Source organism: Eretmochelys imbricata, chromosome 10, assembly GCF_965152235.1.
Source record: "Eretmochelys imbricata isolate rEreImb1 chromosome 10, rEreImb1.hap1, whole genome shotgun sequence".
Lineage (NCBI taxonomy): Eukaryota > Metazoa > Chordata > Testudines > Cheloniidae > Eretmochelys > Eretmochelys imbricata.
The window spans coordinates 75,821,328-75,839,888 of record NC_135581.1 but is presented as its reverse complement, the minus strand read 5'-3'; the positions used below and the strand labels follow the sequence as shown (position 1 = coordinate 75,839,888).

The window sequence follows — 18,561 nt, the reverse complement described above, 5'->3', positions numbered from 1 at the left end:
TCAAGAACAGTGCTGGTTTTTGTTGACACAGAGCCTAGATGGAGCCCCCCAAACTCATTAACATTGGGCTGCCACGTAGCTAACCGATGTCAACAGCTCTTGGTCACCACCAACTCAGAATTATAATGGTGGCTTAGCAGCTTAGCAATGAAAGTTTTCTTATCGTGTTACCAGTATCCTGAGCAGTCAAGTTGGTGATGGTTTTTGAAGAAAACACCCTACCATAGTCTCAACCAAAATCTTGCTTGTTTGCTTAACGCTTTTTAACTTGTAATTGTTTTCTAGGTCCTTTGGTGTTGTCCTTTGGGAAATTGCAACATTAGCAGAGCAACCATACCAAGGCATGTCCAATGAGCAAGTTCTTCGCTTCGTGATGGAGGGAGGCTTATTGGAGAAACCAGACAACTGTCCTGATATGCTGTAAGTATCTCCTGTCATCTTTATTTTTCACTTTGAGCTTGATTGCGGTGCACTCCTCTGATGTCCCCTTTAAACTGTGATGCTGAGTTACGAAGGTAAATCCAATTATTGCTATAGTGGAACACTGACATATAGATAATGTTCTAATGAGAGTGTTAGATAAAATAATTATGGGCTTGAATCTGGTGGCAGTTGAGAGACCACGTTCATGCTCTTGTGAGCTGACGGGACTGTTTTTAATTCACTGATGTGGTATAACTGTTGGAAGCATCAACAGTCTCTCTTAGAGCATCAGCCTCGTTCTGACCTCCACTGTTCATTGGTGCTGCCATGCTACACCTGTTTTGAGCCAAATGTATTTAACATGTCCCTTCTATGTAACCTCCTTTCTCCTCTCTCTTCTCCCATCTAAATCCAAATAAGCAACTATAAAGGCAGAATGAAGGATTGTTAAAATGCTCTAGCGGTGCTAGTTTCTATTTGAACTGTCTCTGTAAACTGAACATGTGCCTTAAAGTATCTTTGCTATTAGTAAGAATCCCACATTAGCTAAACTTAAGTTCTCAAATAAGCTGCTAAAATGCTTGTTCTCTATATCCCAGGAAATATAAATTGTGTAAAAAAAATGTTTCTGTTTGGGGAGATTATCCGAGTCGTCTTCCTTAAACTTTTCTATTTGATTTAAAATAATGTGGTTGGATATAAAGAGAGACAAGCAGGAGTTTGGGGCGGCTGAAATAAATTGTGAATTAACCCTCTGGAATCCAAGCTTCCTAATTCAGCATGCAGATAAAATAATGCAATAATTCTTCTTCCCAGAGCAGCTCTGGACCTATTACCACAGTTGATAGCACTCATTGCATTGAGCTCAACATTGTCTCCTCCCTTCACAATTTCCTTTCCTGTAAGCATAAAGAGAAAGAAATGTCCAAATAGCTTTATCCAGTCCTATTATCAGTGTTTAATCAAGTCTCATTGCTCCAGACTGTCTACAGCTACAACAGGCTTCAGCCTTTCGCTCTACATTGTTAAAATGCTTCTGCTGGGTTTTGTGTACAGTAGTTTCAGTTGTTCAGTCTTTTACTACTTTGATATACTTCCCAAACTAGCTTTCTGGCAGGAAATGCTGCGTCTTGCAGTTATTGAAATTTGTTGGAGGCCCACGGAAGGGATGCAATCACTTAAGGGCATCAGCTGCTTGGGATTCTTAGGAAAAGAGCCTCTGGCTGGAGGACTTGCTTTGGTTTCAGATGACAGTCAGTGTTTTGTTGTTGGAAGAGGATGGGCCGTGGGCAGTGGAAGGAGGAGGTCTGACTGCCATATGACGCCCCCATCTCACATTCTTTCCCTTCCATGATTCTGTGGAGAATTTCTGGCAGTCAGATGGCTTTGAAATTATGCTTGACATTATGGGAAATATACAGCAGGGGCTGGGCATGTGGAGGGACCTAGGTAAGGTGATCTTGTTTCAGGCAGCCCTAGGAAAGCAAGTTGTACAATGGGAATGAACTTGGCAAGGGATTTAGCTTTAGAAATTCCTCATTAACCTGGCATATGGATAGAAATTATAGAACCAGAGGGTTGGAAGGGACCATAATAGGTTATCTATTCTATCCCCCCCAGCACAATGAGGCAGGCTTAAATATACTGTGGTGGGAAAATCTCTCCCCCCCATCCCTCCAGCTGATACCTCCTCTCCTCCAGGGGGAGAGGGAAAATAGAATCTATCCTGCCAGTTCTCCCCTTCCGTCCCCTGGCAGGGACGGATGGGTGAGTGATGCTTCATAGATTGGATTGTGCATAAAGTGCCTCTGCATCTTCTAAAAGGCAGAAAATTAAAAGTGCTTTTAACTCTTGAAACTTCAGTGACTTGCCCCACCCTCCCTCGCAGCCTGCCCTGTTTTCACGTTCAACAGACTCCCCATTCTGGTCAAATCCACGTGAAAGCACCAGAGATGTGCCCTAACTCAGCTCTACACGCAGACATTTGCTTGGCTGTCAGTGAGCCTATTCGGAGTTGCTAACTCCTTGCTGAGCCAGTTCTTCACGTTCCCCCTCTTGCCTACGCTGCAGCCCATCAACGTGAGGTGTTGTAAAACAGTATCACCAAACAAGTCTGGGGATCACAGCCAGGGCTGATGAGTGGGGAGGAAAGAGAGGACAATGGTAAATCAGCCCTGTGGTCGGAGGGGCTCCCAAAATGTCTTTTAACATCTGTGTAAATAAAGCGAAATGGGAGAGGGTAGGGTCCCAGTGAATATGATGTACTGGAGCCCCAAATTTCTCTCAACAAGCCTGACCACAACCACTCCAATTAGTGAGCTCTTCCTTTTATATCACTATGGGTACACACAGAGGAGTGGTCAGTATGCAGAGATCTCTCTTCCCCCATCTTTATTCCTCCCTGTATATCAGGGGTTCTCAAACTGGAGGTCATGACCCTCAGGGGGTTGTGAGGTTATTAGGTGGGGGGTTGTGAGCTGTCAGCCTCCACCCCCAAACCCTGCTTTGCCTACAGTATTTATAATAGTGTTAAATATAAAAAAGTGTTTTCATTTATAAGGGGAGGTGCACTCAGAGGCTTACTGTGTGAAAGGGGTCACCAGTACAAAAGTTTGAGAACCACTGCAGTATAGCCTGTTTCTGGTCATCAATGGGTATGTCAGGAAGAAGAAAATCCTTGGAAAGTACATTGGCCCTGGAATTCGGTGCTAGTCTCATTGCACATCCTCCATTTATGCAAGGCAATTGTTGGCAAACGTTCTATGAAGACCTATATCAAATGTGGGAAGTTCCTTTTTTTGGTGGAGGGGGATAGGTGTGATGATGTTTTTCTCTCTGGTTTTGACCCTTAAGACTGGAAGGTTTTTCTTGCAAAGCATGGTGTTCCCTGGCACGTCAGCCCCACTGGGAATTGTTAGAGTGCAGCCACCACAGAGATGCATCGACCGTAATTCTGTCTGCCTGTCGATCGAAGGTATTTTAATATTCAATTCAAGGTGTCCAGGAAGCTAAGTCAGTTTGCTGCAGGAAAGTCAGTACACTTCTTGCGCTCAGCATAGTGTACATGGCAAGCCCGGAAGGGGAGCTAGGAATGAGGCAGTATAAATGTACCACAAGACACACCTTTGTAGCCATGGGGCCTCCTTCTCCAAATGTCTGTTTTGAAAGCAGCTAAAATAAAATGGTGGGTGGTTGATGTCTGAGGAGGCAACCTACATGTTTACCCTTTGGGGTAAATTGGAGCACAGTGTAGTACAAAAGCTCCCCCAAAAGGATGGAGAGGGTAAAATGCTACACAGGAAAAATCACCATGACCCTCGCTGGTTAATAATCTACTACATTAACTATCCAGATTACGGAAACACAACAGTACATGTGAGCAATGCTCAGGGCTATTTCTCTTAGACCCCCCCACCCCCTGCCACACACACTGCAGTGTCAAAGGTTCTGAGGTTCCATCTTGTGTGAATGTTATGCTTGTATGTTTCTATGCTTTGCTACCTTCTATCAGTAGAGAGTCATTAATTTCTAGATGGATCAGAAAGAAAGGACACTTGAAGAATGTGACAAATTTTATTTTGCAGTGGGGTTTTCCCTTGTGCTCATTCAAAGACAGACCTTGTTGGGTGGCATTAGGCAGTTGCATTAGCGTTCAGAGAAGTGGAAAGTATTTGAAAAGGAGCTAAGTGCCAAAGAAATGACATTTTTAGGTGGTTGTATTTGTTTGGGTATGAGGGTGAAGGTATATTTTCCATAATGTCACACATTTGACCATACAATAGGACATGGGAGCTGGACATTAGTAATAACCTAGGAGATGTGTTGCTGCTTTTCCTCCTTTTGCCACGTAAGTAGCATCTTATATACTGCAGTTGTAATAGCAGTGCGCTGCGCGTCACACGGCAACTGTACATCAAGGAATTTTGTTACTGTTAAAGCTCCTAGTGTGTTCCCACTGGGATTTTAAAAGTTAGTTTAGTTGAGGCAGGAGGGAGAATGCTGTGTTTGAAGCAAGAATGCTTTGAACACTGGCTTCCCTCATCTGTAGCTTAGATTACCAGCCAGTTTAAACAGTTCTGATTTTTGCTTTGTCTGTGGTTATGGCTCATTTTAAAGCCAGGAGCTACCGCTTGCACCACTTAAGACAAATACAGAGGTCATTCCTGCTTTTTAGAGGATGTAGTGGTCAGCAGGATAGTAACAGCCCTTACTCTTCCTTCTAAGTTCCTAGCTGTCATCAGACCCAGTTGTAAGGAATTGACTCTGATGCATATTACAAATATATATTGAGTTAATTATGGTCTCTCGTAGTCGCTCAAAATATTAAAAAGGAATACTGCTTTTCTAGCAATTTATCTATTTAATGCCCCAGTGCAGAAAGTACAATGACTTTTGCTGCATTTCTGTGTAAGTAGAAAGTGGAAAATTCATTTCAAGGACACTCAATATTCTGCTGCTTGGTGATTGCTGTAATTTCCCAGGTCTGGCTTGCCATCCCTCATGTATTTTAAAATAAAAAGAGAGTTTTATCAGTCCATAAATTCTTCCAATTGTCTACTGGAAAGTTTTCTTGTTGAGATGGTGTAAACAAGGCCTCCAATCCCACAGAGTAAAAAAGAAGAAAAGAAAAAAAAACCCTTCCTTTTATGGGAAGTACTCTTAAGGTTTTTGATTCTGGAATGGCTTAAAAGAAACATCACATGTTCTTGTTTGTGCTGATGTCACATGGATTACTTCACTGCTTGTGGCATCTCCTTAGCATTGCCCCTAGGCCGCAGGGCTCTGAGCCAGTGAATATCCAGTGTTCTTGGCCCCAGCTGATGCTTCTATTCAGGAACATAGCAGTCAGCTGGAGAGAAAACAGCAATGAAGTATCAGAAATGGATTTTATATATTTGTGTGTGTGTGTCTAGATATAGATAGTGTGTGTGTCACAGACTTTCTCTTCCTTTGTAGGGAGGGGAAGACACATTTTTATAGGTTGACTTCAATCTAAATATAAAGGTTTTAAAAATAAAAAAAAATGTTTTTATACATATACATGTATGTTGTGATGCAGCGGCTAGCAGTTTGATTTTTCGTGCTACAGATTGTTTTGCTAGATTACTTCTAGTCTTTGCATGTTAAACGGCTATAATCAGGTAGTTGATTTTTGTTCTTGATAATATCAAATTGTACCCAACAGAAATGTGTTTGTAGCTGAAAGAAACATTTCAGTGAAGATCATTTTTGTTTGGATTTAAACATTCCCCCCAAACATGGCAGCATGCTATCTCGCTTATCTGTTTCTTTTCTCCATAGTATCAGTGCCTCCCACAAGTAAAAATAACAATAATTCTGTCTCTCTTCCTTGCTGACAAGAAGTAGATTTACTGAATGTTGATTTTGTTTCTTTTTGGAAGTAGGTACCCATGACTTTGAGGGTAATAGTGCAGAAAATCCTGGGTGAAGACATGAGTGAGTGCATGAGAACTAGAAAGTGAAACTAGCTAGTCTGTTTTCCTTGCATGCAAAATATACTGCAAAAAATAAACAGTAAATTGTGAAAAGTAAGCTGGATGCTGTAAATTCTTCCATTGGGGTTAATTAGAGTTACTGGGGTATTGAGGATTACAGTGGCTTTAAGTCACCTTTGTATTGTCCCAATCCTGGGCTGCTCTGGAGACCGGAGAACATCCTAGCATAATTTAGACAAACGTTGGGGCCCTTCTAAATTATGGAGCCTCCCTGGGCTGTCCTATGGGCCGCAGCACTGTCTTGAATCTCCACAGTACTGTTTGCTGTGATCACATCTCAATATACCCTCCCACCTCCAGCATGCTGCTTGTGAGGGGGTCCTCGGGATGCACCCTCTGACTGTCTTCCATAGTGTCCATGCTGGGAAGTAGTCCCTGCCCAGATGTGGGGGTTTAAGAGCCTGTTTACACTGCTCTGGCATGAAGGAGCCAGAGTCAGTGGTGAGGCTTTTTTAACTCGACAGTGTTTGTCTCTTTAAAAATCAAAATGTATTTCCTCGGAAATAGTTACTTTGGTAATGTATTTCAAAAGTGAATTCTCCTCAGCCCAGATGACTCTGATATTGAACCTATATAACAGGGAACACTTTTACAGGCATTTCAATTTGATTTTACTTGCTTTTGTCAGGAGTAGGTGTGAACCAAGCTTGCAGAGGGTTAAATGCCTTCTTGGACATCTGATTTATTTCTCTTTAATCCTTCATTACCTTGGGGATGTTTTACATATTGATCAAAGCCTATAGACAACATAATTTGGGGAATAGAATGCTGACTATATGATCTGGGAAATCCATGTAACAAGTCTAAAGTTTTATTTAAATAAGTCAGATCTCTGAGGATAGTCTTGTTTTAAGAGGCTTAGGCTGTTTAATGAGCATAGTTGAAATCTATGTTGGTATTAGTATGAGTAGTCGCCCCAAAACCATTGGGGGCTATCTATAAATTCTGTAATCCATTAGGGTGGACCTTAATTTTGCATGAGTGCATGTTTGAGTGTTGCAAGGAGATGGGTGATCTGTGAGGGCGAAATACTGAGTTGTGTTGCATTCAAAGTGCAGACCGATCTGATAGGAATATCCAGTCTTGCAATGTCATAAAAAAGTGCTATTTTCATTATACGTGTGTTGCTGTTGCATCTTGTGGTTTTGTTTTGCCAGTGTGGGATGCTGTCACAGATGTATTAAAACAGGTGAGCTGTAAAATATTACTGCATCACTGGCTAAAAGTAAAAATCAATTGAGAGTTTAAAGCAAACTGGGTTGCAACATTCAAATTTACAAGGCATTCAAGGTGATGGTTCTCTCTCTCAGAAAACATGGTGTCACCTTTTTGCTTTCCAGGAGTTTGACATGGTATGGTTTTTCTTTTTCTTTTTCCTTTTTTTTTATTGAAGGCCAGACTTATGAGACAGGGGATTATATGTGTGAAAGCGTTGACTCTGAAAAGTACCAACTAGTCGAAGTAGTTTAATTGACTGAATGTGATCTCTGTGTGACATTGTGGCAAAGCGGACCAACTGTCTTTGAATGAAACGGGAATGTTGAGTAGAGGTGGAGAGATGATATATGGTATTGATGAGAGTGCTACTGGTGTCCATAACGTACAAAAAGTATTGAAAAATTGGAGACAATTCAGATAAGCACTGCAAAAAGGAGTGCATATTTGGGAAAACACTGTGCAGTGAAAGACGTAAAGACGTCCTGCAAAAAGACGTCAGTCTGTTTAGCTTCTCTGTCCATTTTAGGTGATTTCTTCCTCATTCTTCCTTTAATCAAGATTGAATGTTTCTCTAAATATATGCTCTAATCCAATCATCATTTATTGGACTCTATGCAGGAATTACTGGCTGACATGTCAGTGGCCTGTGGTGTTCAGGAGGGCAGACTAGACTATTACAGTGGTCCTTTCTGGCCTTTACAATTTAGTAAACTATCTTCTTCATAACTTTGGTGCAGATAATCTGCCTGAATCGCTCCCGTATCCTATAGCATATTCAAACTTGCCAATTCGAAACTGGGGCGGGGGGAGCCAGGTTGTAACTCCACCGAGGGTATTTCTGGTTTTAGGAGACTTGTACTCTTAGTGTTGTATTTCATATTATGAATACTTTTGTTCAGTGCAATTAAGCAATGGGACCTGTGCAACGGCAGGATGTGGCTGCAGTGTGAAAAGTCAGAATGGAGTGTATTTCAGGGTTCAAAAAGGACTTACGTAAATATATCAAATTGCATATGCGTATTATTTTGCTAGGATTTTTTTGTTTTTATGGTGGGTTTTTTTTCCTTTTTTCATTCCAGGTTTGAGTTGATGCGGATGTGCTGGCAGTACAACCCCAAGATGAGGCCCTCCTTCCTGGAAATAATCAGCAGCATTAAGGATGAGCTGGATCCAGGATTCAAAGAGGTCTCCTTCTTCTACAGTGAAGAGAACAAGCCTCCAGACACCGAGGAACTCGATCTGGAGACTGAAAACATGGAGAGCATTCCTTTAGATCCCTCCTCCACCCTCCAACCCACTGACAAGCACTCAGGACATAAAGCTGAGAACGGCCCAGGCGTGGTGGTGCTGCGGGCCAGCTTTGAGGAGAGACAGCCGTACGCACACATGAACGGGGGACGCAAGAATGAACGGGCCTTACCTTTGCCCCAGTCTTCGGCCTGCTGATCCTTAAAACCCAGAATCTCACAAACACACACACACATTGGGGGAAGAAAGAAAGAAAAGAAAATATATTCAAAAGCCTACTGTACCTCAGTGGATCTTCAGAACTGCCATAGCTGCACATGGGAGAATCCTCTTTTCAGTAAACACGTTAGTTTTTCTTTGTTCAATATGCAAGCAGATGTTTATTTCAGTAAAGGACTCCGTTCAGTGGGGCGCACAGTCATCCTTTTAAAACTCTAATGTTAACACTTAATAGCAACAGAAAACTTGAGATCTGATGTGTCTCTTCTCTCTTTCTCTCTCTCTCTCTTTCTTTCTGCTTCATAATGGGAAACATATCTGCGTGCAAGTTCAACCATACAGCACTTCTATCAGATCAAAGAAATTGCAGGCCAGGTGGCTCCCCGTTAGCCTTTGCAAGCACCTGCTTAACACTGTAGGTCTTTATAAAGACAGAAAGAAGAAAAGAAAAAGACTGGATTTTTAATGTTACTCTAACCTTTTTAGGAACACATAAAAGAATTAAAAAAGGGCCATCATTCGTCCAAGGTTGTTACCATTTTCAACGCTGCCAAATTTTGCCAAAAAACTGAACTTTTTTGGGGTGGTGGTGGTTTTGTTTCATGGGGTGGGGGGGTGTTTGTTTTTTGTAGGCTTGGAAGGAGCACAGTAATCAACTGCTCCATTTAAAAGAGATACTGACCAATACACTCCATTCAATCATACACTGGTATTTTAAAAAAATCAGATTGTCTAGATCTTTTTTTCAACTGGACAAAACGTGATTTGTTTTCTCATGATGGAGAGGAAAGGGGGGCAGGGTTTAGAAACAGCCTTCCCCCCATCCACCCTCCCCCACCAAGAATTCTGGACAAAACTGGCAGTGGTGAGCCAAATATCACACACACATACACACACTCTGTCTCTCTCTGTCTTGTACACTCTATATATACTTCGTGCAAAAAGTCGACCGCACGCCAAAAACAGCAAACCAGCCTGAAATGAACCGGAAGGGATCTCCATCATTGCAGCCTGCCCTCCTTCTCAGACTAGCAGGAAAACACATGTCGAAACAAAAATTGGAGAAGACAAAAAAGCGGTAACGGATTCAAGTATACGACGCTTTGTTGACCTTTTCTCTCTGTTATTAGACTTCTCGAAGGGTTAAGACTTCTCGAAGGGTCTTGCAGTTCTATGTTAGACCATGGATCATTTGCATACACATTGTCTTTTGTGTCACTTTTATAACTTTTTTACGGTTCAGATACTCATCTATATGTCTGTACAGAAAAAAGCTGCTATTTTTTTTGTTCTTTATCTTTGTGGATTTAATCTATGAAAACCTTCAGGTCTGCCCTCCTTCCCTTCCCCCCACTCCAACAAATTTCTTATGCTTTGTACTATAGTGTGTAACTTTTACTTCCTTCTTCCTAGTAATTGATCCCTGTAACATGATTTGCCATGAACTGTTTAATGGCTTTTTATAAATACATTTCCTCCTTTTTTTTTTTTTTTTTTTCCCCCAATTAGTTGTTTTACAACATCTTGGCTGTGTGGGATACAGAGCTGTTGAAGGGACTGGGGGAGAAGGGGTAATTAACCAGTAGCACTCCAGGGGTGCTTTGGTAGTGGTGGTTTTAACCACACCCTCCCTCCCTCCGCTAACCTCTGCCCATGCAGCACGCGAGTCTGTTACAGTGCAAGGCACGATACAAACTCAGGTCAGAAAAAAAAAGGTTACCTATTGAGTACATTCTTGTTCAGTGTTCATATTCATCGTTGTACAAGAGTCAGACCCCACTCCTTCCTTTGCCTCTTACTTTGGTTGTGACACACGCATATATATATATTTTTTTAATTGTTGGGTACAACAGCGGACACCAGGCTTTTGGGTCTCTATTTTTTAAAATGAATATTTTAACCCTTCCATCCCATGAACAACAGCTGTGTTTAGTCTACATCAGTTGAGCTGTCCGTGCCAGGCGTTTTTATGTAGATGGCCATTCAACGTTCTGATCTAGCAGACCTCAGCTACTAGGTCTTCTCATTAGAAGATGTTGAAAGGCCACATTTCTGGGCTGCACCTTGTTCAAGATCCCTCCCTCCCCCCCCCCCCCCCCCCCCCCCCCGTTTGCCAGCAACCTCGATGATAGCATGCTGTGGAGATCATGCAGGGAGGATGAGAGTGCCCTCAAGTGGGTAGGGGCCACCAGGTTTGCTAGCAAACAGTTAAATGCAGCAGCTGTGGAAACGTGTACAAATACAAGCTTGTTGCTCAGACCATAGACCAAACTTCAGCACAAAAGAGAATAGTAGCTTGCTTGTTTGGCAGAGGAAGCTTTATGAATGTGGTGGGCAAGGAGGCAGGGTTTAAGGAGGGTGTGGTGGGGCCATGATGTAAGTCTAAAATAAAGGAGCCATAACAGTTGCTCATCTAAAGTTAGTTATAGCATCTAACCTCTTGTTTAGCACTGATCCAACCAAATGATGGCAGTAAAGAGGTTGTTCTGGGATGGAAATGTTAACTTTTTTTGAGTAAGAACAAAGAATTAAAATATACTGATTGCTCGTTGTGACTGGAGATTAAAAAAAAAAATGTTTGTAGTGCTTTTTGCTTGTGTAGTTTTAGGTCCCACTATCTTCTCTTGCCTCTGTCCCATAGTTATTTTTCCCTTTAAAGAAAAGACAAAAAAAAAAAAAACAAGTTAATTAAGAAGGTATTCTATGTAGGATTTTTTTATTTATTTTTGTGATATCAGTTTAAATCACTGTAGAGATGCCCCATAATAAATTTAAATACTGAGATAAGGGTTTTCAAGTATGACAGGGGGACAGTTTTTGATTTTTTTCAAACATTTATCTACCTCACTCTTATTTTTTTATATGTGTATATATAAAAAAAATACATCTCACATTTCTCAGCAGCCGATAGAAATGCCGTTGATACTGGTAACTTCTCACTCACTCTACAAACCACATACTCTAGGTTTTGGAGAGAAGCGGTCGCTACTTTTCCCAAAGGGTCACGTCAGAGGGTTCTCATGTTATTTTATAGCAGTTTGCCCTTTTTTGGTAGCATTTTTAAGATTTATGTTGTGGGGAGGGGAGGAGACACACCTGAGAATTGTTTGACTTAAGACCACCATTCTTCAAGGAGTCTCGGAAGCTGTGAAATGCCCTGACGTTGCAGTCATAGCTCAGCAAATCGCTATATGTTCTCTGAGTTGGGAGAGAGCTGACAGCTGTAGGGGGATTAATGATGGTATTTGATCAAATTCATTATGGAAGCCAATTGTTTACCATATTTGAAAGTCTAGGGTTGTTAAAATGAAATAAACGGCCTTTCGGTTAATCCTTAAGAGTGGGGCTAAGTCATTCTTGCCAATTTTTCTCAGATGCCACAAGCACCAAAAGGACATTTGACTGAATCAGCACCTAAAAAGAACTTGGAGCATACAGCCGTAGCATTGCTGTCTTGACCAAATCAAACAGGGCAAAAATATCACAGGCTACCTGATAACACTAGACTGCGTTTAAAATGTGGGGTCTTTACATTTGCTACTTCTGTTTGGCAAGAGCCCTGATTTCTCAAAACTAAACATTAAATGGGAAATTTGAATGTGCCAGTAGAAATCCAGTCCCTCCCAACCCCCTCTCTACACATACTTCATCACTCTGGATTCCGATGGACCAGCCGTCAAATTCTGACTTCCCTCTGACAGTGCTTAACTGGTTTACAAGCATACAGCACTAACATAACACAAGCCCGCCATTAACACAATGTATAATGTTTCTCTTTTTTTCTGATTCTGGCAGCTGTTCATGCAGGTGTTAGTTGTGGTATCTGAATAATGTGGTGCTTGGATACTTTGAGATGTACATGGCCTCTTGAATATACAGTGCTGCGGTTAAGTATGACAGAGTTTGTCTTTGGAGGGAGCGTTTCTCCCTAACACCAGAAAAAGCTGACAACATTTCAGATTGACTGGGTTTCCTTTTTGTTTTTTAATTTCCCTAATTTGACAGTGACCTTTTGGTGTAGTGACTGCTCCTCTCTCTTGCACATACTGATTTCCACAACTGGAGATCCTCAGATCTTTCAGCTGGCTATGAGGGTTTTGTTAAAACTGTCCAAGTTAATGTTTTTGGGTTTTTATTTTTAATTGTTATATAGGTGGTTTAAAAAATATATTAGGAAAAAACACTAACAATATAGTACCCCATCGTGATAAACATTTCAAAAGCACTTAAATGAGAGGCAGTCATGTGACTAAATGAAGTATGCACATGTGATGACAAAGTCAGTTCTCTTGGACCAAACCACCTTCACAAGTACCATTGTATTCTCTGCTCACAATTCTAGCCTAATTCCATGTTGGTTTCTACAGCATTTTGTTGTTGTTTTTTATGCATTCTGAATAGCTTTATCTGCCTGGGTTTTTCATGCAGATCTCCCTTTAACAGTAAATAAGATTGTGTATGTGAACAATGGAGAATTAACGGCTTGATATTGGCATAAAATGGCGAATTATGCTTCCTTTTCCTGAGAGACCACTGGCTTGCTGATATGGAGAATTTAGAACTTCCGCTGTGTTTGACTAAAACTGTAGTAATCCCATTTCTGAGCATGATTGATTAAAAAAGCAAAAACCCACCCAACCCGCAAAACAAGCGTTCTGACAAATGGTACCAAGATATCAGTAACAAACTGGCATCACTAAGGGAGCAAGAAAGTTTGATTTAAGTATGTGGGCCATTCTTCTCATCTGACTTTGTCATCATTAAATCTTTCAGTGGTACAGACGGTGGTTTGGTTGCAAAGGAAGGTGACTATTGTATAAATACAGAAGCATCACATGCTTGGTACTAAGTATGATATTCTTTTTGTTGGGGTAATAGACTAGACACAGAAGCCGAGTATGATGCAAAACTTGAGGCCAGCACATGTTCCACCAAGCCTCTTTCTCGGTGTGATGCCTCCGTTCTTTAAAGCTGGTTCTAAGTGATGTATGACTCTAGATGTGTTTGCACTGATGCTCCTGTTGGTGTCAATAAAAAGCCCAGTTTGCCCAGGATGACTGGTCACCAGATGGAACTGCTATTAGATCCTCTGGGAACTGCTGAGGGGTGTTAAGTACAACCCAAGCCTAAATGAATGACGGTCCTGTTGTTGGTATACATATATGTATATTTTAAAAACCCTTTTCATTCCAGTAGTACAAGTAACACTTTCTTCTGTTACTCTTTTTATTTTGTTTGTCAACAATGTATTTAATCACTGGGCTAAGCAACAATGGGGGAAAGTGCAAGAGATCCACTCCTTATTAACCAGTGAAAGCCAGATATTGCAGGTCTACTACTCTATGTAGTTGATGCAAACAGTAATTACAAATAAAGGATGATGTAGATTAAACATTAATTGCCAGAGGTGCTGAAGATACAGAACTGTGAGTAGTCAGGGGCTCAGCGAGTCCCTCGGTCCAGAAGACCAGTGGTTCTGAGTAAAGGCATTTAAATTACTTGTTTGTGCTTTTAAGAAACTCAGCCGGGTCACTTGGAATTGAGAATGGTCGTGAGGAGAGATGAGAACAAAGGATGGAAATACATATTCACACAGGCACAGGGCTTGGCAGAAGTTTGCGATCGTTCCAGAGCTTGGTATGTGGGACAGCATCAAGGCTCAGGCATCATCATTCTAATCATTTGGTACTTGTAAATAAACCTCTTAATTTCCCAGCTGTGGAGGTAAATTCATTGGAGGTTTACAGAGGTCATTGGTCAATATGAATTGCTGTGCATCAGCTCTCAGTCAGTGTGTTTTGCAAGTACCATATGACTATCGATAGTATGTGTGCATGTGCGAATGGTCATCTTTTTTGTATGCATTATGTTGATTAGTAATCCATTAGCATTTTCAATAGGGCTTTTAAGTCCAGTAGATTACGGGTAGTCAGTTGACGAAGATCTGGTTTACAAGAACTAATTAAATGTTTCATTGCATTTTGTAAGTACATGGAAGAATAATACATAGAATAATTTTATAAAATGTTTGTAGTTTATAAATGCCTATAAAATAATTTAAAGGCACTTTCCTGTGTCCGTGTGTGTGTGTGTATGTTTGTATATGATCAGGGTTTTTTTTTTTTTTGATGGTACCAGTTTACTAGCTAGCTTTATAATATGCCAAAAAGGATCATTAACTTGTCCAACTCATGGTTCATCCCTTTCCCCCCAAGCTTTGTGTCCCGGTGTACAGTAAATAAATTAAATAAAGAGTTTGGGAAAATGTTCTGTATCTTCAGTATCCTGGTCTTCCAGAACCCTCTGGTTTGGGTGGGATCATCTTAACTGGTCATTTCACTTTACTGTATAGTGCAGTTAATGGATTGAAAGAACCTCATTGGTTACGGAAACAGAATAGGTATTGCTGCTAAGCAGTCTTAGTTGTGTTATTCAGTACCGGTTTTTCTTATTGTTGCCAGGGTTGAAGGATGTGACTGCGTAATAGACAGCATGATGAAAGGCAGTTTTCAAAGTTATCATTGAATAAAAGAAAACTATGTTTACAGATTTCTTATCACTTCAAATCCGATGGTTTTGTGCAGCCTATACAAGTTATGTAGATATCTAGCATCATTAGAGCTTTGTTGAGATGAACAAGGAAGGGTCCCTATTTATTTTTATTTAAGTAAGAATACCGAAGATCTTTCTTTCCCCTTCTCCCCCCAAATTAGACTGAACATTTCCCCTCCCCTACCTTTTGAAGGTTATGGATGGTTTAGATGCCTTTGAGAATTATCTTTCTGTTTTCTAAACCAGTGAGGTTTGAGTTGAAAGGATTGGCCAGAGTTTGTCTACCTCTGGGACAAAAACAAAACTAGAAAGCGCTATGGAACTGATGCATTTGCAAATACAACATTTATCAAGTTTTCTTGTTTAAAAAAGCTTTTTTTAAAAAAAAAATTAAAACAGTAATAACATGGCCAATTTATTACATTAAAAAAGACTTGCTGTGTATAAATTATTCCTAAAGAAATTCCTGTGTTTATATTAAAATGAATCAGTAGATGATAAAAAATTTCAAAATGTTTTTGTATATTCTGTTGTAAGAATTTATTCCTGTTATTGCGATATACTCCGGATTCTTTACATTATGAAAAAAAGGAAACTTTGTCTATTTTGAATGGCTGAAGCTAAGGCTCCTTTAGTTTCTCTTACTCTGCTTTTTTCTAGTAGTTACAGTACTACATGATTTAAGTTAAATAAAAGAATTCTGTATGCATTTGTCTGTCTTCTGATTTTTGTTATTTGCTAGCCCAAACTTAAGCAAAGAAAGTATAGTCCCAGAAAACTAAAAATTCCACCTCTCCTACATTTGATAGCCTGCCCCCTACAGTTTTTCTGGTGGTTTTTTTTTTTATTTTATTTTTATTTAAGGTATCACATCTGTTTAGTGCAGGCATCGGCAACCTTTGGCATGCGGCCTGCCAGGGAAATCCACTGGCGGGCCGGGACGGTTTGTTTACCTGCAGGTTCGGCCGATTGCAGCTCCCTGACTGCAGTTCGCCATTCCAGGCCAATGGGGTCTGTGGGCGGCCAACGCATCCCTCGGCCTGCGCCACTTCCCACAACCCCCGTTGGCCTGGAACAGTGAACCGTGGCAGTGGGATCTACGATTGGCTGAACCTGCGGTCGCTGCTGGTAAACAAACCGTCCCAGGCCTCATGCCAAAAGTTGCCAATCCCTGGTTTAGCGTCTAAGTGCTAGGCCTTCCCTGTTCGAGTTCCAGACAGCGTCACTGAGCTTGATTGTTGAAGCCCCAGAAGACTTTGAGTCCTTTATTTGTGGAGGTTGTAGGCTCCTTTGAAGGAGGCAAGATGCTGATTTCTTTGAAGGAAGCATATGTTCAGCCACTGCTCAAAGCCATCTCTAGACACTGGCAGTCTAATTATCAACCAGTACCTAAGTGCATTTTCTACTAAGACTATGAAAAAGGTTATGGCAAGACAGCTGTTGGTATCTTCATGCTTTTGACTCATTTGACCCTTGTAATTCAGGGTTTACAACACAAAGACTGCATTTAATGGCATGATAATCATAGCTTGGAGGTGGATAAAGATCAGGTCTCTGTGCTGATACATCTATCTGCTGTCTTTGTCACTGAGGAGGTGTTGATATGGTACTGGCTGAGAGGGCTGGCCTGCTTTTAGGTTGTTTCTATATCTTTCCTTTGGAGAAATCCCAGAGGGTCCAATTGGGTGATTCCTCTCCTGCCCCAATGGCTGTTTCTTGAAGGGTATGTCATGGCTGTTTGGTCTCCCCTCTTATTCAGCGTGTATGTGAAGCCATTAGTGAGGTTACCAAGGAGAATATGGGCTGAGCTGCTTTGAGTGCAACAGTGACACCCTACTTCATGCCTCTGTCCTGTCCAGTCCAGAAAGTGTAGTATGGAAGTGTATTTTAACGTGTTTGGCTGTGCGTGAGACATGGATGAGAGCAGTGAAAGGATTTGGCTGAAAGCATGTCACTGTTGGTTACCAAGGGATCTGCTTTGATTTCCAGCTACTTTTGATGATCTAAGGGCAGCAATGACCAAGACTCCTCTTTCCATCCATGTAGCTAAGAGGTCATTCTTTCCTCTTGCGTGCAGATCGTCTTACCATGATCTGGTGTGAGACTGGATTCCAGCAATGCTTGTCTTGAGAAATGACCCCTTTAAATCCATCCAGAAGCTGAAACTAGAGTAGAATGCAGCAGCTTGCTTTTTAAATGGGATTGTCTGCCATGACAACGCGTGCAGCCCTGGTGTTGCCCTTGCTCCAAGAGTTGCCCTTCCTGTGGGAATGTAAGCTGTTGGGTTTTGATCTATAAAGCCCTGAATGGCCTGGGACCATCTGACCTCAAAGTCTCTTTCCCCCATGCTATACTATGTATAAGTTTTTTCATTTACAGCATGGACACCTAGAGCATGGGGTAAGTGTTCTTTTCTTGTGATTGAAATCCAGTTTAATAACGGTGGTGGTGGTGGTTGTTGCCAAATTGGAAAAATCCATTTTCGGTTGTAATCCCTAATTCATCAGCAGACGTTTAGAGTCCGCTGTGATGCGCAGGTACACAATACCAGCAATGAATGACACCATCTCCTTTGTGCCAAAAGACAGCTCTCGCCCTAAAAACACGCTGACTAAGCCTTTCAAAGGTGCTTCCTGCTAATGCATCCTGAAAGCAAATGCAAGGGTCACTGCTGAAAAGCTCTGTGAGTTTTTGAGGAGGGGACAGTAGTTTGGCACATAAAGGTAAACTGCTGTGCGTGTGTGTGTGTGTGTGTGTGTGTGTGAGGGAGGGGTGATTTTAAAGGTCCACAAGATGGGAGCATTGCATGTGATTCTCATCCACAAATGAGAGCATTTGTATGGCTGATCTATTCTTCTGGGCTTCAGGGGAAAAATTCTCCCTTGTGTGTATATGAAGTTGTAATTTTGTATGGTTGTAATCATGCGCATCACCTCAGTTTTTTTATGTAAGCTGTATGAAGTCTACCTGCATATCTGACATCAGGAACAAACTTTCAACGTGCTTTTTAAAGCACTTTGTATCTTGACATTTCATTTCCCAAGTCTTTGGGGTTTGGGCAAGGTAGCATTTTAAATACCATTTTCTTGAGACTTTTCCTTGTATCCTAAATCAGAAGTAAATTTGTTACCATTAGCAAGATAAATCACCAATCACTGGTGTTCCCTTAAAAGATTGTTTACATTTCTTCCTTTGTTTGTAATTTGTTTTACTTTCAAGTTTTTTATGTAATGAAAAAATGGCTAAAATAAAGTTATTGTAGGATTTTAGAACATATTTTAATTCCCCCCTCCCATGCTATGTAATTTTTGGGTTTGTTTTATTTTAAATCTTAAGGGTTGCCTCAGAGGAAGGTAAAATAATTTTACTGTATTCTGAGAAACTT

At 41.0% G+C, this 18,561-nt stretch overlaps 1 protein-coding gene across 3 annotated transcripts in view; it reads left to right on the top strand.

Annotated features, from left to right (window-relative positions):
- The window catches only part of IGF1R (insulin like growth factor 1 receptor), a 298,422-nt gene that overhangs the window by 260,285 nt on the left and 19,576 nt on the right, over window positions 1-18,561 (top strand). For 2 of the 3 annotated variants that reach the window (XM_077829229.1, XM_077829228.1), the window contains exon 20: window positions 286-420. In XM_077829229.1, the coding sequence (XP_077685355.1) occupies window positions 286-420 (135 nt within the window). Of the gene's footprint in view, window positions 1-285; window positions 421-8,236; window positions 10,710-18,561 lie in introns of those variants that run through there. The other variant, XM_077829227.1, reaches the window with a different exon arrangement.